General features: G+C 36.3%; 1 protein-coding gene across 6 annotated transcripts in view; it reads left to right on the forward strand.

Annotated features, from left to right (window-relative positions):
• Positions 1 to 23,763, forward strand: part of Neto1 (neuropilin and tolloid like 1) — a 115,816-nt gene that overhangs the window by 67,776 nt on the left and 24,277 nt on the right. For 5 of the 6 annotated variants that reach the window (XM_029546948.1, XM_029546946.1, XM_029546945.1 and 2 more), the window contains exon 7: positions 9,528 to 9,756. The exons of the other annotated variant lie outside the window; for it this stretch is intronic. In XM_029546948.1, the coding sequence (XP_029402808.1) occupies positions 9,528 to 9,756 (229 nt within the window). The remainder of the gene's footprint in view (positions 1 to 9,527; positions 9,757 to 23,763) is intronic. 6 annotated transcript variants of the gene reach the window in all.

Below are 23,763 nucleotides of genomic sequence, written 5' to 3' on the forward strand. Positions count from 1 at the left end.
TCACCTTTATGAATGAAAGTCTTTTTAAAAGCCAACTTTCATAAACAGGAACTGTAAGCATAGCACCTTGCTGTCTTTAGCAGCACCTTGTCACTTCAGTGTTAAAGTGGAGTGTAAACACAGGCCTCCTTCTTGCAGATGGCAAATAAGCTGTCTTTTGTATAGTCCCAGAACAACAATGCCTAGTGCACCTGCCTGTCACAGAGTCAGGCAGTCTGTGACCCAAAGGGGATGCTTCCTGCAGAGCTGAACTAAGATGGTTCTATTGTGACAGCCTTTTTCTGTTCAATTAGAGGTTGAGAAGAGAGGAAGTGGAATTGAATGCTGTGGAGAAAACCAAGAAACAAGGCTTACTACCCATGTGGGCTTCCTATTTTTGTGGATATCCTAGTAATTATGAGCATAAGCTATCAAAGCATAAGTCAAGCTTGAAATGACTCACTGTCTGACTGTTTGAATGGTATCTCATGACCCACTGCAGTACACAAAGGGAGTTGCTAAAGAGTTTACATGATAGGATTAAATTTTGAATATACTGCCGGCTGTTCCTTAGCATTTGATAATTAGGAAATGTACCAATATTTTCTTTACTAATGTAGATTACCCCTTTAATTATTAGCATTATCTGTCAGCATCCCCAAGGAAAACCAGAGGAGAAATACTTTTGGAAATCCAATCATGATGGGGCCATTTACAAATGGAATTAGCAGCATCAGGACAGTAGAAGCCTTTTTGAGTTAACTATTGGGTACAAACACACTTCTGTGAGCAGACTTTTTACATGCAGATCCTAGAACAAGGCTGTAGAAAAGTCACTAGTGTGCCCAGTTGTAGATCTTATCTAGAGAATGGTCACCATGGGGAATAATGCAAGACCAAACCATGGTAAGAATGTAAACCTGAGTTTCATGAGGGCTGAACTTCAGGTATTTGTTGATAACCACATGAAGCAGAATGCAGCACCTGAAAAATGAACTGTTATTTTTCATTAAACTCTGCCTGGGGGTAGACTCCTGAGCCCTACAGTTTCTGAGGCGCTATTGGCAGCTAACTGTTTCAAGAAGAGGATATGCCCCCTTTTTCTGTTGTAGCTATGGCTAAGTTAACCATAGTCTAGTGGAATAGCCTATTACTCCTTTTCCTGCAAGCAACTTTAACTAAAGTGGGGTCTTTTAAAAAAATTGCATGGGTCTGGGAGACAGACTACTTGGGAAATGAACAGCAAAAGTAGGAAGGGGATAAGACAGGGTAATGGAGTGATGAACATAGCTGCAATACATTATATGTCTAAAAACATATGACAATAGAAATTCTTACAAATAATATTTAGAAAACTCATATGACATTTATGGTGAACTATACCTAGAAAGAGCACAGCAGCCATCTCCCAGTCTACATTGTTTGAGGAACTGTACTTTTTCTATTTGAAATGAGAGATAAGCATCTATTAATTCAATATACTTAGGGTTCTGTGATGGGGCTCAAATGATATTCCAGGGACAGTATGAGAGCAGAATTTGGCAGGGGTCTTGCATAACAATTACATCAAGTAATTTTTGGCCGACATCACATGAAAGTCCTGTTAAAATCTAAATCCCGTAAATATGTGTTTTTGACTAACTCAGACATTTGGCTAGCTATTAGTTGGGCTAGAATAATGGCAATAATCTCAAAACTCCTGGACTAGTCTGATAATACAGAGCCACCATAATCAGCAAAAAGATCCAATTTACCCAAGGAGATAGGAGACAGAGCCAAAAGATTCACCAAACATGTGCCAAGGAGAGTGAATCATTAATGTTTGGGGAGAATAAAGATCTACCTTTTGATAGCTACATATTATTTTTATTATTTCAAATTAAAGTTAATTTTTGTACAAAACCAAAATATTATTAAATCTGCTTATAGTCAAATCAACATGGAAAGGTGAAAAATAGGTCAGTATTTCATTAAAAAATATCATGCTGTGAACGCTGTTTATATGATGACCTATGTATAGAGGTTGGAGTTTATGAGACCTCCACAGTTTCCAGTCCCAGTTCTAACTTGTCAGTGTATCAAAGAGAGACATACCTGGTTATATTAAATTACCTGGCAAAGGATGCTCGATGGATACCTGGGAAACTGTCATTCAGGTGCCACTGAGCAGAGAAGTGGTCCAGCTGAGTCTGATCTAATCACAGAGCCCTTAAAAGCAGAGGTTTCTTTACTGGCCAAGGAAGGATCCATGGAGTCAGAGGAGCAAGGGTACTTCATCAGTGTGACGGTAGCCATGGGGGTAAATGGTAGTGTTGGTCTCAGAAGTCCAAGAACATGGAATTTCAGACTTTGAAAAGATAATTAAATATAAATCTTGAGTCCTTCTATCCTGGGATTTGTGCAGTAATAAACAGACCTACTAAATCTGATGGCATTTCATAGGTAACATTAGAAGGTAAATGCAATAAACTCTGGGTAATGACTGGAGTTGAAAACATTAAAAGTATCAAGGGTTTAGGGACTGAGTCTACCTTCATTATCCCAAACTATGAGAAGAATGAAAATTGAAATTTTAATGTAGTAAATAATAGCTAATGAGAGTTATAGCTAATCTTTTAAAAGAAAATATTAGTTGTAGAGTGTAAGATGTAGAAGGCTACTCAAATGTTTTACTATTTTCTATAAATGTCTAAATTCTACTTTAATATCTTTATACCAAGATCTGTTGTTAAGTGCTTATGTTTTAACATTTTAGAAGATAGCATTATTTATGTTTCCCAAGTGAAGATTTCTCAACCGTCCAAAGTCATGTAATATTCTATCTGATATAATCCTGACCTTTCCAGTCACAAACAGCAACCACAAAGCCCCAGGTACATGCTTTTAGACTGGTTCAAATATTAAGATGTCCAGTTATCTTGAATTCATGAATAACATATGGCAGACCTGAGGCGACTAAACATTTATTTAGTGAAAAAAAAATTTCTTTTGAGACTCGAATAATTGTCTTGGTCCCTGCTTTTCATATCATTGTGAAACAAGGGGAGGAGCTTCTAAGCAGCTGGTATTAAATTTCCTTTGTAGTGAATTTCTTGATAATTAAACTAAATTTACTTGCTTTGCGTAGAAACGCAGCACTGCTGCAGTTTGGGAAATAGATAAACCAGAGATGGTTTATATGTTCTGAAGTTGCCCATGTCTCTTTCAATAAATCATCCCGTCAGTTCCAACCCTTTGTGATTGATTAAAAAGGAAAACGCATCAAAATGATTCACTGAGAGGAGATTTGGATCTGACTATTTCACTAGAGTTATATATTATTCTGTTGATCATTTCCCTTTGCCTTCCCTCACAGAGGGAGTAGAGAGATTGTTCTTTCTTATTTTTTCTGTTTGCTCCCTGTAATAAGTCTTTTCTTGGAGCCATTATGTCACAAATCTTAAACACTGATTCTAGTCATAATGGTCATCTTAAAACTGTTTAAAATGAAACTGCTTTATATTACATGTTTGTATGATTAGAAATTCAGAATGCATATTTGGACTAAACCCAACCTTGTATAAAAGTGAAAAGTTTTCAAAATAATTGAATACATAGATACAGCAGATGCTCAGTGTCTGCTTGATTTGTTATTTTTATAATTATGCATGTGTGTGTGTGTGTGTGTATGTGTGTGTGTGTGTGTGTGTGTGTGTATGAGTGTGCATATCTGTGTGCTCATATGAGTACAAGTGTCCTCAGAAGAACGAAGAGGGAATTTAAATTGCCTGAGGCTAAATATACAGGTGGTTTTGATACACCAGTGGTAGTTGCTCAGAAGTGAATTTGGGTCTTTCTGCAAGTTCCATAAGTGCTTTCAAACACTGAGCCATTTTTTCAGACCCTGGATTAATTTTTTATGGAAAATATAATTATTTAAAATGTCTACCATATTGCACTTAAGATATATACTTAAAACTTTTAGTTGTCCATGGAGTTAAAAAAAAAAAAACTCAAGTATTATTTCCATAATTAAAATTATTCCTCTTTTCTTCTTCTCCTCCTGAATATACAAATAGCTAAATTTATTCTCAGAAAAAAAAATACACGAAATGACAAGGGATTTAGGACCAATATTTATGGGAGGTTGTTGACTGTTGCCCTCCAATACCCAGAAGATATTTCTGAAATTTTCATAGAAAAGTTATATGACAGAGACTGTAGACTCTAGTGAAAAAAACAAAACACTTGTTCAGAATGTTTTGAAAGGAATTTAGCTTATGTATGAACAGCCCCCATTCTTGTGAACCAAATGCCTTTCTCTTACACGTTATTTCCCTATTAAATACAAACATTGACGTTCAAAATAATCATAAATTCTTCATGTGTTCCTGAAGATTCCAGTAAAGGCAGTTGTGTAGTTCTTCCATAAATATGTCTTTGTGGGTGAGGGGATCCTTTGACATACAGAAGTATCTGAGATGGTAGACATTGCCCATCACTGTTCATCATCAACACATGACAGCCTGTGACTACAGTGATAATGCAAACACACTGCAAGATGTCAAAAAGTCAAAGCTTAAGCCAAGCATGCAGTCTGATTTTTCTAACTACACCACCCCTACATAATTAAGTAGTAGCCCTAGCTTTATTGTCTGTGCTTTTTAAAAATCGTAATTTGTTTCAAAGGGCACATTCATCATCTGAGTTCCATTGATACCTTCATCAACAGGTTTCTGAACGTCTTTAGGAAAATGGAAAGAGTTAACGTTCTGGGGCTTTCCCATACCCCTTTTTCATTTTGTTACAGTTTGTTTTCTTTAAGATGATAGCTTTACCTTTGGAATTTATGACATGTGAACGTTTTCTAAAAGCTTTCCATAAGACTGCATAAGATGCAATGAAGGTACTGAGCAAGTTGGGGTCAAAAGATTTAAAGTCCAAACCTGTACAAAGGTAAAACTATAAAAGTGACAGTGCTTTTGTCACTTCAAAAACTAAAAATAAAAGACTTGACTTTCCTGAATCTCAGTTCTCTTTGTCTTTAACAGTTCTTGCACAAATCTGCTTATAGAGGAATTTAAATTCAGCAACATGGCTGTCCTGGCAAGGGATCACATACAAAAACCTTCTAGGTTCTGTGTGATCCAGCTGGAAAAATGCACCATTAACTGATCTGGCTGGAATACAGACATTCCCTTAGTACACACCATTAATCTCTAACAATTAAGATAAGGTTAGTTTCTGGAAGGAAGCAGCCACATTTGAAAGTGATGTCTAATTGAGGGACAGACAAAGTAACAAATCAGAGAGAGATTTGACAGAATAAGTCAGAGATAGGTTAAGATCAACTCTCATGAGGACAGGAAAGAGAGGAAAGTTAAGAATTTCACAGGGAGAGAAAAGAGTGGTGATATGTGTGTGCCAGTTTTACTTGGACAGTTTTACTGGGACAGAGAGAACAATCTAGACACAGGTAAAGACAGAAAGAGCTAGAGAATGAGAAGGAGCCAGAAGATTAGATCATATTGCCAAAGTTAGTATGAGGCTAAGCACAACAATTCAGTCAGAAGCCAAGAGTAGCTGAATTGAATCAGTAAGCTAGGAAGATTAGATTATATGAAGGCTAAAAGTGTCCAGGCCTAGGCCAAGTGAGAGCTAAGCCTGCAGGGAAAAAAATGCTCTGGGCTTAGCCCAGGTTGTTTGTTCACATACCTTGGGTATGAGTCTTATCACAGCCCTTCATTTGAAAAAATAAAAGTGAAATTTATATCTCTTCTTGCTTAGTGAGCTGCACAAAACAATTAATTTGAAGTCTAATGACCCCTTTCTAATAAAAATAAATTATTATTCCAAATGTGTTTCTGCTTGCAGTATAAGGAACTGGAAGAAAAGTGCTTAGATGTATTATATCACAAAATATTTGGACTCAAAAATGTCACATGAAAAACTTAATTTTCATCCTGATTCAGTTAATCATTTTCATTCAGCATCTTTCTTCTTGCAAGCATAGATATTTGTTGTTAAACTTTGTAAAACTACTGATATCCTTGGTCATTTTGTGTCGTATTTCAAAAGGTGGACTGTCCTGAGTCATGTATTCTTGTGGATGCATCTCTTGATGGTAAAACTGTGTATTTCTTTCTTGAGTTTGAATGTTCTTTTGACAGATGATAAACTATGCTAGAAGTATTGTGGGATACTTTAGAATATATATGTATTCCAACTATTTATAATTTTTGTTATCTTATAAAAATCAGCAGATTCTCATTTAGCTTTTTCATTTCAAAAGTTCATCATAGAACTTTCAGAAAGATAACTTTTAGTCAGGGGATAGCAAAGGAAAAAAAGATGAAAAGAATCTAAAAGACAGAGCTTACAATTCTTATTTCAGGAACTCACATTGATTGATTATGTGTCTTAAGTAAGCTGTGATTTTATTACTTGCTCCATCTTCCTAATAAAGGTCACCTGAAAAATATCTTATTTTAAAAAGCATTTCATGCGAGTATGTGAAAGACATAGTGATGCAATAGCAAAAATTTGGCAGATTTAAGATTTTTCAGTTTTTTTCCATAATTTTATTTATTGCTTGAAATTTTCACAGGCATAGGTGTTACTTGACCATATCTCTCCCTCACTTATCCACTCTAACTGTTGCTAAGACACTCACAGCACACTCTCCCAACTTCATATCTTCTTTGCTTATTTATTTATTTATTTACTTACTTACTTATTTTAAACTTCTAAATCCAATTGATGATGCAGATACATGAATGGACATTGGGTCATCTTCTGATGTGTAACAGTGGCCACATGTTATATGCCTTAAGAAGAACAATTATTCCTCCTCCAGAGGCCATCAATAGCATCTCAGCAGGGGCTGAGTCTTCAGAGTCCCACCTTTCCATATCCATAATGGATTATTATAATTGAGTTGATCTTGCATAGATGTATAAGCGATTACTGCTGCTTTGAGTCCATGTCTACAGTATCCATGACATGTGAAGAGAATAGTCTTCCACATTCCTCCTGTCCATCCTCCACCTCTGTGCTCTTTCTGTCCTCTTCAATGCTTCCTAAACCTGGAGCAAGTTAGAGCAATATTAAATCAACAACTGAGACTGTGCAGAGGCATTCAGTACCTTGGACAGCGGTGCGGTACTTAGTTGTCTGTTATTCATAGCAGCAAGAAGCTTCCTTGGCCAAGGTTGGAGCCCCACAAATCTACTTCCTTCATGAAATGAGTAAAACGCCAGTACTCCTTAGTGGCTCAATTCCGTTCATCTGCTCATATTTCTCGGTGTCTTCTCAAAGTTATATCAAGGTAACCTGGTGTGAGCTATCGCAGCTCATTTCTACCTTACACAGGCCTACAATATATTGTTCTACACTTTATATTCTTTAGATATGTGTCACATTTTGTTTTGATAGTTAATTTAAATAATCATTACAACTGACAGTAGAATGTGTCCATAACTATCATTTATAGCACCTAAAACCACATTGGATTTATGGATAGCCAATAAATAAATGATGAACACTGAACAAATGAAATTAATAAAGGAAATGGGAGTTCTAGTTAGTTAAGTCGACAGGAAGCACCACAGGGACTCTAACTTAAAGTATGTTCAGTTCAAATCGAGCATGGAGGCTATAATAGAAAATGCTGCTAGTGTTAGTAAGTCAGTCAAGTGGAAAGTTGTTTCTTTGGAATGTAATAATTGAACTAGACCTTGACACATCCAAAAGAAGTTGCAACAGATAGTAGGGACCACTTCCTTCAAATCAAAGCCTGCTGATGAAGAATAAAGATTGGATTATTGGAGACAAAAACATATTGGAAGGGAAGGATAGGGAAAGGAAGGGATGGAAGGGAAGAGAAGGGAAAAGAAGAGAAAGGAAGAGACAGAGGGGAACGAGATGGGACAGAGGGAGGGAAGGGCATAGAGGGGGAACAAGGTTTATCAATGATTTTACTTTGCCTCACAGGACAATTTGGGTTAAAAGTATGGGATCATTGATTTTGTACTTGCACATGTTAATTTTTCCTGGGTTGGGAATTGAGCCACATTGTAGAAACTGAACCAGACAGACACACAGGCTATCGAAGAGATTGTTAAAATATACTGTTTCATGAGACAGGTCATACAATTGTCTTGTAAGAGAAGCTACAGGGACCAACGCCTATTTTATAATAACATTGAAGGCAGTTAATATATTTTTATTAGCTGAAATACTGAAATTAGGAACAGGATAGACATTTACAGATCTGGAAAAACAATTCTGATTTATTTACAGTTTTTGAAGTAACACATTTAGAAAAAACGCATGTGGAAAGCAAAAGTAAACTTAAAATAAATGTATTCCTTTAGTTTGTGTGCATGTTAGATGAAGTAAAAAAGTTTAAAGGAAATAGCCTACATGTGTACGATTAGAAAGTAAAACGTTAACAATTGATGTGTCAAAGTATGCCTGGCTTATTCAGATATCATTCTTCTTGCATCTTCACTAATTTGCTTCACTTACTTTTACTTTATGTTATTCCTCTAGTTTCACATTCTATGTTGGTGTAACGATTTAATTAATACATGTTTTCAATGCTCATTCCATTCAATACTATTGTTTTCACAATGCACCAATATGGCTGCAACCAACTAAAAGGCCAGCTGTGGCTGTTGCTGACGGATGGACAGATGAACAAACAAGTTCTTATAGTCTGGTTCTTGCTGGAATCCATCCCTTAAGGTTCAGAACACACATTGGCAGAGTCAGAGTATGTCCCTCCGTCAAGAGCAAGTGTGTTAGGAGCAGGGTGTCCTTGAGGAAGGAGGCCTCACCTGTAGCTTATACTCTGTGAGCCTAAGTGATCACATCTGAGTCCGGCAGCATGAGAGTCACAAAATTGTTGGGAACTTTAAAGATGAATTGGTGTCATGGTACATTGCATTCATTAAATGCTAATTTACATTTTATTTGTGTACATTTAGCTGAATGGCCTGATCTTAAGTGAGATAAAATACATAAAGTGGTCTTGTAAAAAATGTTTTGATATGCTCCACCTCAATGCTGAAATGTTGCAGTCTAACCAGTTTGAAATCAAAAGCTGTCTTTCAATATCAGTTCTGTTTTCTTTTAGTTTTAATGTAAATCATTCTTTTATATAACTTTTTTTTTTCAAAGCAAAGCAACCAGGGCAGTAGAACAATTGTACATAAAGAAGAATTTAAAGTCACTTCTGTACCCAAAACAAAACAGTGTGTAAGTTTTGAGAGCTAACAGCTGTTTTCAAATGCATCATGGGATGACATCAGGATCATTTGTGGGGGGAGAAAGAAAACTTAGCTAAAGGAAATCGTGCATTTACATTTTTTAAACAGCATAATAGCAGTTGGAAAAAATATTAAAGGTAATTTGCTTTGCACTAGTTTGTCTGCCTGCGGCCCACAAGGGGAAATAATGAGACTGATTGCAATCAAGGCTGTCTTGTGAGACTGAACAAAAAGAAGGAAGCCCTAGCTCTGCTCTACATCTTTAAAGGAACAGTTTGGTTTGTCTTTGTTTTACAGATTTACTTACGTTTCTTGGACTATGAGATGCAGAATTCAAATGAGTGCAAAAGAAACTTTGTGGCGGTCTATGACGGAAGCAGCTCCGTGGAGGATTTGAAGGCCAAGTTCTGCAGCACAGTGGCTAATGACGTCATGCTGCGCACAGGCCTTGGGGTGATCCGCATGTGGGCAGATGAGGGCAGCCGGAACAGCAGGTTTCAGATGCTCTTCACCTCCTTTCAAGAACGTAAGATTCCCTTACTTGACTGTTTGTCCTTCAGAAGTGTCCATGGCTGCAAAACTCCTCAGCTGCTAATGGGGTTTTCTTCATGCAGTGTGCGCACAGCAGGGTGTTCCCTAATAAGCTCTTAACACAAGAGAGGTTCTTTTCCTTTCATTTTGATGCAGTGACAAGTGAGGGTTACATATTACAATCTGAGTATTTATCTCCGTATATGCATCATAGCCTTTCCTAAGCTTGTGCAAGCTCTTCCATTGGGAAATCATGGGTTTTGTTTGTCTTTGGGTTTAGCTCTTCCCAAGTATATGGAGGTGATGCTGCAGTTTCTGATGAAGCTTGAATTTAAATATCATTTTTCAAAACTGAATACAATATGTGACTTATTAGCTATGGTAAGTTTCTCCTTCAGTCTGCTTTAAAATGAACAGGCTTGCTACTTCGGAGCCATAATTAAAGTAAGGGGAGAGAGAATTGTGTGGGAAGACAGCATTAGGAAAAACTTCAGAAGATGTCTAAGTGATAGAATGATATTTAAAGTACAGAAGCTTGTTTTGCTTTTTCCTCACTTTGGAAATTACAGTTTAATGAATAATGAGGTGTATGAGTAGAAAGATATGTTAAGATATTCTTGGCGAACTTTGGCTATTTCATGGTTCACAAAAATAAACAAATTAAAAAAAAAAATCCCAGAAAATTCAGCTTTAAAGGGTAAGAGCCTTATACTTTCAAGCTGTGCATTTTTTTCTTGAACAGAAACAATGAAAAACAGTTTGGTACCTACTAAGATATATTATTGTAAACAGCACAGGGGGCAAGATTTTTAAGTTTAGAATTTGCTTTAAAAAATGTAGATAATTATTTTATGAAACATACAAATTCAGTCTTTAAATTCCTTTTTGACAACACAGCTGGGGCAATCTGTGGCACCAGAATCCTTGAATGACACTTGATCTTTTTAAATAGTACCATGGATTTCAAGTGAGTTAGATATCCTGCCCAGCTGCGGGTTGTCTGTACATGTCAAAAATCTGTCTTCATCTCAGGGCTTGGTTAAATGCTGGAGATCTTGGATCTTTAATTCATTCAGGTATTTAAAAAATTCATTTTATATTTCCTGTACTATAATATAAAGAAATTCTTATTGGCAGTTTTGGTGACTTATGCTGCATAGCTCAGTCACATTTAGTGCGGTGTGCCTTTGACAAGAGGCTTCAATAGACTCCTTCATTAAAGTATTAATTACAGTTTTAATGTGTTGTGGAATACAGTTAATAGGAGAGCTATCATCTTAGTTATTTTATTCTCAATGTTTTGTTTGGTATGTTTTATTTAAATAACACATATTATCTGCCATACGTAACGTGATAATTTGAAGGACATATGTGCTACAGAACTGTTACACCTGGTCAGTCATGATGTATTTTTCTCTGGTAGAATGCCAAAAGATGAATAGTACATGTTCTCACTAAGGAGACGAAAATTTCAAAGGATCATATCCATAGGCGAGAAGTAGCCATGGCACGCTGTGACAACTTTATATTTTCAGTTACTGTTAAAGGGCTCTCTGATATGTGGGCATGCACTGTGGAGAGGCAGAGGACAACATTGTGGAGTTAGTTCTTTACTTCGAAGGATCAAACTTAGATTACCAGACTTATGCGGCATATGCATTTTTAGATGCTCAGCCATCTAACCTGATTCCTGTTGTGATGACTTTATTTTAAATATTCTTTTCAATTTGGAATCATGACCTATTGAGGTCACCTATCTAATTTAACTGTCAAAAAAATATGGAATGGCAAACTACTATGCTACCTCTTAAGTACCATGGAAAAGCTGCAAATTTTATCTACTGCTCTGTAAAATTTAATACAGATAACTATAGTGCTCAATTTAAACTATGATTTAAAATTTTATTTTACTCTAGTGCAATATGAGACAATAACTCCATTTTATGAGGGAAGCACATTCAGCTGTGTAATTAAATGGCATGTGGAAAGACATCAGGTACATGGGATGTTGTGTTGATCAAAATGGAAGTCTTATGGTTTAACCCTTGGTGTTTTGTATGGAAAATAATGCATTGGAAAGCTCAGGTATATTTGAGATAGAAGGAAACTGCAGCTGACATGTAAGATCCCTTTTCCTCTAAAATAGATTATTAAATTATATATGTATCTATAAATCCACATGCATATAAGAAATGGTGCATTATGTTATGCTATGTACCTATTACATAAGTATAGTTGAGAGAAAATGTAATATTTCAGTGTCTTTAAGAGTATGAACTATTGTGATGGGTCATATAAAGTTTGCAAGACCAAGGGGCCTCTCTTCCCAGTCCTGGGCCAAGTAGTGGGAGTGGGTGGGTAGGGGAGGAGGGGCGGGGGGTATAGAGAACTGTCGGGATAGCATTTGAAATGTAAATAAAGAAAATAATAATAACAATAATAAAATAAAAAATAAATAAAAAAAGATAAAGTAGCAAAAAAAAGGTAGAGGAAATATTTTTTAAACTATGATTGCTAATCATGTCATATGAATAAATGTTTCTTCTTTCTTACGTAAAAAAAAAAAAAGAGTATGAACTATTGAAGCCATTTAGTGAGTAATTATATCAATTAACAATTGATAGGCTACAGGATGCTCCTTTAACATGCAAGTGAAATTCCACCCACAGTCTTGAAATGAGTTTTATAATGACAGTTTCTGAGATCATTACATTCATTTGCAATAAGCTTTTGCTAAAGGATTGTTGTGTTATCTGGGTTTTCTTGCATGTTATACTGAATGTTCTTTGTTGTTGAACAAAATATGTTCAATTGGTCAATTGAAAGTTAGGTGATTTTTATAAATCCTTCAAATTCCATACGTTAAAAATCTAATAACCAAATGTGAAGCCTTTGTAAAATGATTAGATTTCAAAGATAGGCACTATTGGATGGGATTGGATTTCACAGACAGTGTCATCAGAAACTGATTCAATCCTTCCTCCTGTGAAGACACAGTGGGGTAGTTTTACCTATCATCTGATTGTCCCCAAACACTAAATGCCTAGTATGTAGTCTTGGACTTTTCAGATTCTCGAAAACCAAAGTCTCTTTCTTGTAAGTAAACCTGTAGTTTTTATTTTACTATAATATCATAGGTAGACTAAATATTCCTACAGAATCTTTTATCATGGTGATTTACTTTCCTTGCTTGACTATTATGGTTCAGAATTCTGTTTGTGGTGTGAAGAGGGAAGTCATTATGCAATGAACTGGGTGTGTGTACTGCTTTGTTCATTGGAACCATGCTCTACTAGGTAAGGTATGAAAATATAAGATAATACAAAGTGGGCATTAGTTTGAAGTGGTGGCTTGGGACAATTTTGGGGTTTCTATATAATCATCAAGGTGACTCCCTGAAGAAGTATATATATATATATATATATATATATATATATATATATATATTCGTGTTTTCTGTTTCTAATAATGTAATATGTGTAGACTGAAAATGTCATAAAGAAGAGAGGCAAATTTAGAGTTGAGAATAATTAACGTTCTTGTAGCAGATGATTTGCTGGCAGTGTTCAAAGTGGCACAAAGCATCACACGCCAACAAATAACATCATATCTCTACCTGTGTGTGTGAGTATTTACACACATGTGGATGCATGTGTATATTTGTAGGCATGTGTGTTATGTGTGTGACTCTCTTTGTGTGTACTGTCTCTCTCCTGATTTATGAAAGCTCCAGCAGTCAATGACAAGCCTCCATAGAGATGATTTTTTTTTATCATAATCCATTCCCAAATACCCCATTCCTACCATCCATCAAGAATAGATGTATCTAGAGACACAAGCTCCGGGGGTAGCATTTGAAAAGTAAATACCTAATAAAAATTGAAAAAAAAAAGAATAAATATATCTCCATCTTCTAAATATATGACCACAGAAATCAAACACCAGCATGTGTAGAAAAATAATTTTCAAACAAGAGCCATAGATACATGGATTTTTCAAAAGTCACAAAATACGTCATGTAATTCTATGCCCAGAGCAAATGTAAACCTAAAACTACATATTTAGTATATAATGTTGTTGATGTATGGTCTGTTCATCAAGGGTTGATGAAGATAGGTGACTACTAGGGTCTTGTCAGCAGACTTCTACATGATTTTCAAACCTGATTTGATTCTTTGGCCCCATCCTGTCCAAATTTTAGCTGCATATCACAATCACGTGTTAAAATCAGAGTGTGCAGCACATTAGCCTTCCATTACTATCAGACATACATAAAATAAAAGTGAACACATTCTATAGGCTCTAACAATATGATGGCTGAGAAATACCAGTATACACATTTTAAATCATCAAACTTTTATCCCTTCTCATCTGAATTATTTGCAATAGTGGAGAAAATGTTTTTATCATGAGGACATAGGTTCATTGTCCTGTCAGCAGATGTTTAGCTTGCACAAGCCCATTAGAAACTTATTACAAAGTCTGTCTTGCATGACCGTATCTGCCACAGAAATAATACTAGTTAACAGTAGATGCAAGACCTCAGAAATGGAAAAGGATTTCCCCACAGTGAAGGCTGGGAAATCACTCTCTGTGTAGCTGGCTTCATGGGGCAGAAGAAACAAACAAACAAACAAAACAAAACAAAACCAGTCTCCTCTCCAGTCACTCTCACCCTCATCAGAGACATTACCAGAATTGCAGTATGTGCTACTGTTCATGACAGACAAACACTTTTTAAAGATGGGTGTATCCAGAACAAAGGCTATATAGTGGCCCCGAAGGCAGGAAGAAAAAGGACCTCTGTACTACTAGGGAAAATAATTCTGGCCCATTCTTAAATAGAATTATTAATGATAGGTTGAGTTTTAACTTACAGAATTATGTCAAGGCTTTTCTAATGATACAGCTTAAGATATTTACATCAATTTCCATAGTCTCTGATGTTATCCTGGAGAGACATCCCATTGAAAAGATTACATGTAGTAAAATTTATCTTTAAGTACATTTATTCACATCCAACTATGGCAGATATATTTATGTAACATTAACTGAACGTCAGAACAGGAATGCTGGAGGTGCTGGTAAATTACACCTGTTCAGGTTAAATCAGCGGTTGCCTTTCCCAAGCCACTGCTCTGGGTTCTGTGCATGAATTCAGTAGTGGGGATGGATAGACCACATCAGTCTGTTCAATTCTTGCTTATGGAGAGTTGTTTACTGTTCAAGTCTCATGTACAGTTATTGCATAATAAACTATCAAGTGTTGATTGGTGAGCAGAAAATGTGCATTATAAATAGATATTCTTAAATACTGAATACTTTAAGGTCATATGGAAATTATTTACAATAATTTGCTCAAATAACTTATAAAGACAAGCCAAAGTAGTAGGTTTATTTATGATTAGTATTGTAAAGGATATCCTTTGTTTTTCAAAGGACATAGGAAGAACCATTCTTAGATGTGTTAAAAAAAAAAATTCTCAGGGTTTGAAGACAACACATAATGCCCATGACAGAGCAGTACTTAGAATTCGTTTCTGACATTTCTGACATGAATGGTGCTAAATTTGTATTCCATAGCCAAGTTTTCCCTCAGAATGTGTATCCTTAATCAAATAGTTATAAGGTGATTAAAAAGAGAAGGCCACCGAGGAAACCCTGACCAAGCCATTTAATACTATGAGTGAAAATGGAACTTTATTCAGTTATATTGCTTACACCAGAGGAGTCAGTTGGAATGGTGACGTCTTAGCATCAGATACTACAGACCAAAGAGTGTCTGGCCACCAACAAAAAGGAAAACAAAGAATTGAGTCAGACCACTCCAAGAATCTGAACTCTACATAGACTAAAACCATGGAAGGAGGACTCCTGGCACAAAGTTGATCATAGCTACAACTGAAGTGTGCATGGCAACGTGTGTGGTGATCATATAAAGATTATGTGAAAAGAACTGGAAGATGTTTAAAGATTCTGGTAAACTGTTAACTGGTACTGTCATCTCAAAATACAGGTCTCTTTTAGACCATGATATTGTTGAGATTTAATGGAGACAGCTTTCCTGTCACAGCAGATATTCTAGTCCTCTGGTCTGAGGTGTAGGAGTTGTGTTGTAGACTTATGAATTGAGGCCAGGCACCTTTGAGCAGTTGTGGTCTATCTGCTGCAAAAAGGTGCTCCTTTGATGAGCAGAGAGAACTCCACTTATCTGTGGATATCAGGATAAATATCTGATTGTAGTTATAAATTATATTGTTATAAAAATATCATTAAGATATTTATCAATAATAACATTTTTTTCTGAATTGATAATGCCAGATACAACGATCAACTTTGGATGATTACTGAGACCCAAAGGGACTATATTCAAACTGTGTTTCACCAAGTAACTTTTATGTTTTAAGGAAAGAAATGCCATTGGTTATGATAATTAAAATTATAAATTGATGTCTTAGTTAGTTAGATTTCAAGATCTCACTATTAAAATTGCTGAGTTTAAAGTAGATTAAGAGCATTTTATTAATGTAGGAAATATTTACTTATGTATGTCATACAGTAACATAAATACCAGATGGCATATATTTAAATATCAACAGTACACAAAATATGCTGAGAAAATTGCTGGATATATGTCATATTTTGGCATGTCTTCCTAAAATAGACACAAAACACAATGTGGTTAATACAACTCACTCTATTTATGTGCATGGTATTTAATATTTGTATTGATGGAAAAACATTATAGCTAAAATTCAAGGAAAATATGAATGGCAGGATAAATCCTGTTGTTAACCCTATAAAAAGTAAGAATTGAAAAAGGAAGTAAGAAAAAGATGATGACTGTATTAGAAATGGAGAGAAAACAAATAAGTAATTAATCATAAAGTAGTCTATGTTCTTTCGCATAAAGTTTTCTTCTTTGTGGGAAATGATTCTATATATCGCGGTAAGAGAAGAGTGTGCATTCAGTGTGACATTTGCTTTTCAGCCATCAGACTAGAAAACAAAGAACATGGTTTGGAGTTGGCAAAGTGTAATGAAAGCTTTTTAATTTCTCTTAGGAAACAAGGTGCCCGAGGGACATTCCAACACCTCACATTAAAACACGCACCATTACATTTTAAAATGCTTTTTAATGATAAGTAGTTTATACAATAACAAAGCATACCTTAAAATAATGAGGGCTGGAGCTGAAAGACAGCTCAGTGGTGAAGAGCTCATAGTATATGGCTAAGGATCCTAGGGCCTTTCCCAACACTTGCCAGGATGGTCACAACTACACAACCAACCCTGGGTCGCACTGCACAACCAATCCTGGGTTACAACTATACATCGATCCTAGATCACAACCGCACAACCAATCTTGGGTCACAACTGCACATCCAATCCTGGGTCACAACTGCACAACCAATCCAGGTTACAACTGCACAACCAATCCTGGGTCACAACTGTACAACCAAGCTCCAATAAATTCAATACCCCTTATGAATTCCACAGGCCACAGGCACCTGCATTCACATGTATACACATACACACACACATACACAATTAAAAACAAATGTAAATATATTTAAAAATTAAACAAATAATATACATGAGAGATGTTTTTAACTGTTTGTTTGTTTTAAGGGAGCCCTTGCTGACCTGAAACTCTATGTAGACCAAACAGTCCAAGTTGGCCTCAAATTCACAAATAACTTCCTGCTTCTGCTTCTCAAGCTTGGTATAAAAGGCTTATATGACCATTGCTAACCCAAACCGATGCTCTTAGTGGAATGGTTAAATGTTTCTGGGAATGCACTAGTGTTTTTTAATTAGAATAACAGTATTGTGGAGAATTAAATCAAACTATATTAAACGTGGGATGCTAAAACAGTTAACAGAAGTCATCTATACTATTTACATATTCTTGTAAATACAATAATTATGTAACATAAAATGCTCACTATATACCTAGTACATATCCAGAGAAGATAATAGGATTCAGTTTTACTAGTCATGTTAGTTTTGCTTTGCCTTTTGCCTTTTTCACATGTAATATGTATTGTTCTAGTGAAACATTAAAAGCTAGAGGTAAGACTTTCCGGAGTGATAAATTGTATTTAAGTAAATAAGATTACTCATATTATATTTCATGGTAGACTAATTTATAATACCAGAAAATAGTTAATCAATATGGCTTATGCTACTGCTTAAGAAAGCCCATTGCTCCACTGTACCTTGGGTGTTGGTATTACGAATACTCTACAATGGTATCCACCACTTACCTCCCAGTGAATGCTCAGTTGATGACTGAATTGTGTGTGACAATCTTCAGTGGGTAAATCCTCAGTTTTATAGTGTTATTGAACTAGTTAGTGCTTTGCTGTTGTTGATTTGTTTATTGTTCTTTTGCCAACTCCACAAAGTAGAGTCATTTGAGGGGAAAAGAAAATTAGTTGTCCAATTGCTTCTGTCACCTAGGTGACTCTAGCATTATTTTCTTGATTAATGATGGGTGTGGTCAGGCTGGGTCTACTGAGTTTAGTGCTATCCCTGGGCAGGTGGTCCTGAGTAGAATAAGAAAGCAAGTTGGATAAGTCCTGGAGAGCAAGCCAATGGTCTATGCTTCAATTACTGAGGCCAGGATCCTGCCTTAAGTTCCTGCTCTGACTGCTTAGTGATCAACTGTGATAGGAACATGAAAGCCAAATAAATCTTTTCCTCCCTAGGTTGATTTTGATTCTGGTGTTTATCACAATAACAAGGAAATCACACTATAATAGTAGCCCTATGATAAGACAATGGCAATTTCCTGTTACATGTAACTACACCCCTGAGTTCATTTTAATGTTTTCAAAGATGGAAAATTATTTTAAAAGGTGTTACTTTGGCACATTTCACATCCAATGTGGACACATAATAATCAGATTTACCTATTACAAAATTGTCTTGTTCATCATGTGTATGAGCTATCTGTTGACGCTGTAACAATAATTCCAATCCTTCAAACTAAACAAATTCATTTTGTAATATTTCTTTTTTGTTTTTTTTGTTTGTTTGTTTGTTTGTTTTGATACAGGGTTTCTCTGTGTAGCCCTAACTGTCCTGGAACTCACTCTGTAGACCAGACTGGCCTCGAACTCAGAAATCCGCCTGCCTCTGCCTCCTGAGTGCTGGGATTAAAGGCGTGCGCCACCACCGCCCGGCTTACAATGTTTCTGATGCCAGAGTTTTGAGGGTGGTCTGACTGGGCTAAGACTGTAGTGACACGGTGTTCTCATCTCATGGTCTCCTGAGACTCCTGGTGAGAGTTTCTCTCCTTGTCAGCTTCAGTTTAAAAGCTGTGTTCCTCAGATCTCCTTCACCAGCATCAGGCTGCCCTTCTGTCCCTTCTGTTTTGTTGTAACATCCTCTGCCTCAAGGTCAGCCCACCTAGATAACCCTAGATAATCAGATCCTTTTCTTGAAATTATTAATCTCATGACACTTGTGAGTTCTCTTTTGACATGTAAAATAATCATCACATGAACAAATCCTGAAGCTAGGTTTACTTAATATATTTTTAATTTTTAATTAAAAAACACTTTCCTATTATCTTTCTTCCCTCCAACGTATCTCACCCCATCCTAAACTTTTCTCAAATGTATGGCCTCATTTTCTTTTATTATTATTGGTGAGAGAGAGTAGCAGCTTGATAGAATGTTGCTAGTTATGTTACTGAAGGTGAATTATTTCTCTTCTGATTTTTATGTAAGTGAGGAGTTCTTTGCCGAAACCTGATAGTGAGAATGGCATGAAGGTTACATGAAGGTTACATGCATCAACGTCAACTAACTGTACTGTATCTAAACACACACCTGCTTTTATAAATTATGAGCATGTATTCCTCTTTCAGTATAAAGAAACTATCTTTTAAATTAATTTTATTTTTACAAAACAAAAGAGGAGCATCATCATAAGGATATAATTTTGGCAAGTGGGCATGTGTTTATAATGTCAAAATTAACATTTGATGATTTCAGGAAAATAAATCTCTTGTCAGCCATTTACAAAGTGTTTGTTGTTGAAACAAAAGCTATAATGGGGTGATGAATATTTAATACCGTATCCTAATATGAACTAGTTAATTCTACTACTTTATTATAAGGAATGACTGGACTGGCCCACAGCGCACTTCCCAGGAAATAGGAGTAATAAGGAATAGGAAAAAGGCTTACATGTTTCTTCCAAGTGCAGGGAGGCAAGGGAAGTGATATAAAATTGTGTAATCTGAAAGTTTCCAACCCTCTCTCCCTCCATCCTTCTTTATATCTTCTCTTCCATCCTGTCATTCCTTTTCAAATCTTTGCTTCATTTCAATTGTACCATAAAGAAATCAAGAGCCAAAATCGTTTAATATTTAATAATTATTTTAATGTGCTTTTATGACAGACTAAGTCACTCAACTTGAGTTACCAGGAAGTTTCTATATCCATATGTACATAGAATAAAATTATATTATATACTAATCATGTCCTTCAGTTTTTTAGGACAAAACAATTGCTTCCATTGAAATCAACATTGATTCAATTTGTAGTCTTTAAAGATCTTCCTTTGCACATCGTAGAGTAATATAGACAGGAGAGATACGGTGCTGTGAGAGTGTGGGTGGGGCTCAAAGCAACAAAGTCATGTGGGATCTTAGGCTCTTTGGTAGTCATACACGTTAATTTTTTGGTTGTTATTTTAGAACCTTTGTAGAGTATATTTGTCAATAAAGATCCATGTTATCTGTTTCCATATGGAGATGGAAGATTGGTGTATTGAACTGTCAGCATTTGAAGTGGTCCAGGCACAAGCTCCAGGCAATGCGGCCTGTTAAGCTTGGCTCAAGTCTCTGTTTACGGCAAGTTCTTCTGTTGGAACTTGAAATGTTCAGCTCCAAAGCCAAATATTGTACCTTTGTAAGAACAATGTGTCTAAACTAACCAGTGGCTGCAGTCACGCATAAATCGTCACAGAATAAACTCTGTACCAAATGTGCAGGGCCTAATAATAACTCCAGTGCAAAGCCATCCAACATCCTCCTCATTATAATTGTGATGTCTAATTGCACACAATGAATAAATCATCATGCAGCTGAGTCAGAGGAGACATGATGATGGGAGAAAAGCTTACAATAGTTCTTTGGAGTGAAAACTGGAGTAGGTGTCTTGAGATGTTGTTCACATCATAAGAGAGGAAAGAAATTATCTCTACCTATGTAATTAAACATGTACATGAAATTATGTCTTTCATTTCTGAATACAAAATTCAAGAGTGGGATGCTATAATTTAATCACAGCTTTGCAGAGGAATCTAATAATCTAATAATTCTCTGAGACTGAGTTGAATTTGGCAAGCAGAATTTTGTATATCACATAGACTTAGAAATACATATTTTTTTCTAAGACTAGATGCTTTTGTAAAAAAATCATATCAAAACAGAGAGTTTTGGAAACATTGATTTTTTTTCAAAACAAATGGAAAGAAGATGAAATACATGAAGAGAAGATGCATAAATTAATATCTGGGATCAGTTTGGGAAACATTTTTCAGTAAAATGGCATTTATTCTATCTTCAAAATCTAAGGGCCAATTTTAGTTTACAATATGATAGCAGGAAAAAATTTTACTTGAGAAGGAAATTGTGGTAGAAATGTTGATGGATAGATGTGTATATAATTTTAAGAAGACTTTGGTGTGCATGTATGTGTCATGCACATGTGAGGGTGTACATCCTTGTATTAGCATAGAGTCCAGAACAGTGGGTCAGAGTCACAGGAATGGAAGTTACTTGTTCCATAGATTCTGGGATCCTAATTCTGGTCCTCATTATTGCTTATTGAGTAGCAATTAATTGCACTTGATTGGTAAGTCATTCCTCTAGTCCCAAATTTTATAATTTTTATCATTCTTGATCAATAATTACAATACCGTTATGACAAATGCCTAGCAGTTATTACATAATATATTTTAAATCTTGTTTTTATGTCTAAAATATTAAGCATATTACTATGACTTATTTTACTATGACTTATAATTGCTGAGTTTGACGATCTAGTGTTATCCCCCATCATTAATACTGAGAAAGGAGTGAAATTCATTAGAAACTGAAACCATTGGCATACTATTTTTGGTTAACCATTCCATTCATTTGTATCCCTTATCTTCCTTCTTTGCCCTCACCTTTGTGTCAGCGATGGTGCTCCTCCACTCCTACCTCACCCCTCCAGCATCCTACTATGCTGCTGCGTCAAACCTCCACAGAACCAAGGGTATCCTCCCCCATTGATGTCAGACAAGACCATCCTCTGCTCCATATGTATCTGAAGCTATGGATTCTTCCCTGGCATCTCATACCCATTGTACTGATGAGGAATTTGTATTCTGTGAGTTATGCAAATGAGGGTACATTAAGCAAGCAGAAACTAGTTCCTGTTGTGTCTGAGGGGGTGGTTTAGTGGATAAGAATGCTTGCGATGAAATTGAGAGGACCGAGGACTGAGTTCAGGTCTCCATCACTCAATGTAACAAAACAGGTACGGATATGAACACCTGCAATTCCAACATTGACAAGTGAATTTTGGGCATTTGGCTGACCAAAGAGCGTAGACAAAATCATGACCTTCATGTTTAGTGTGAGGCCCTATTCCAAGAATTAAATGGAGAGGAACAGAAGCTACCTAACACCTCTTCTGGCTTCTTCAGTGCAAGCACACACACACACACACACACACACACACACACACACACACACACCACTCTCCCACACATCACACCACCATCATAAATGAAAGCAGTACCATTTGCCTTAGCTTCTGATATAAGGAGGTGTTAAAACAGTGCATTGACAAAGGTAGTTGGAGGAGGCAAGCTTAAGCTTTATGTAGGAACACCATGGCTCATGAAGTGGGGAAGGATGGAGACTTGTCCCTGGGAGTGTGCTGAAGTATCTGGATTCTGGAGGGACTAGTTAACAGAGAAGCTGAGGGTGGGAAACACTGTGTATTAAATTATGTAAGGACTTTGTAATGTAACCTAACCTTTTGGGGAGGACTTGGAGCTTTGCCAGCAGGAGAAATGCTATGGGGTTGCCAATGACAAGGTCCCTGTGGAACCCATGGACTCCATGGAGACCCATTGTTTTCAGTTCTTTGTGGCACACTGAGAGCAATGGATATTGTAACAGGAGCTTGGCATTCAAACAGAGAAATGAAGAGAAGTAAAACACCTAACACCTTTTGGCTTCTGACAATGCAAACACAAGTTAGGGCAGCTGCAGAAGTTTGTGGATACAAGGGTGATTTGAGATTCTCCAGAGAGTTTAGGCTAAATGGCTGAAGAACAAGAGCAGCTTTAATCAGGGCCAGGAAGGTATAGGTGGTTATTGTTTCTGAGGGAAGTTTGAAATGGTTTGTTGCCCTAGCATTTTTCAGCATGATCATTAATAGTGTAATAGAAAAGCTGCCAATTTTTGATGTTGATTATATCTTGCTTTTTTTTCTGAACTTAAAAAAAATCATTTTTAAAAGTTTTCTGGTAGAGTGATTAGGATGTGTTAAGAATAGGGTTAAGTGTAGAGTCAAAATATGCAAATAGGAATGTCTGCTTCCTTTTCCTCTTTACAGTTTTTCTTTTATCCTTCTCCTTTGCCTTGTTGTTCTGGCTATGACTTCAGGTAGAATAATGAAAAAGATGAAAGTGGAGAGAGTAACCTTTTTTTATTATTATTTATTATTATTTTCTTTATTTACATTTCAAATGCTATCCTGAAAGTTCCCTATACACCCCCCCCCCCGCCCCTGCTCCCCTACCCACCCACTACCACTACTTGGCCCTGGCCTTCCCCTGTGCTGGGTCATATAAAGTTTACAAGACCAAGGGGGCTCTCTTCCCAATGATGGCCGATTAGGTCATCTTCTGCTACATATGCAGCTAGAGACACAAGCTCAGGGGGTACTGATTAGTTCATATTGTTGTTGCACCTACAGGGTTG

This window comes from Mus pahari, chromosome 15, assembly GCF_900095145.1.
Source record: "Mus pahari chromosome 15, PAHARI_EIJ_v1.1, whole genome shotgun sequence".
In the NCBI taxonomy this organism is placed as follows: Eukaryota; Metazoa; Chordata; class Mammalia; order Rodentia; family Muridae; genus Mus; species Mus pahari.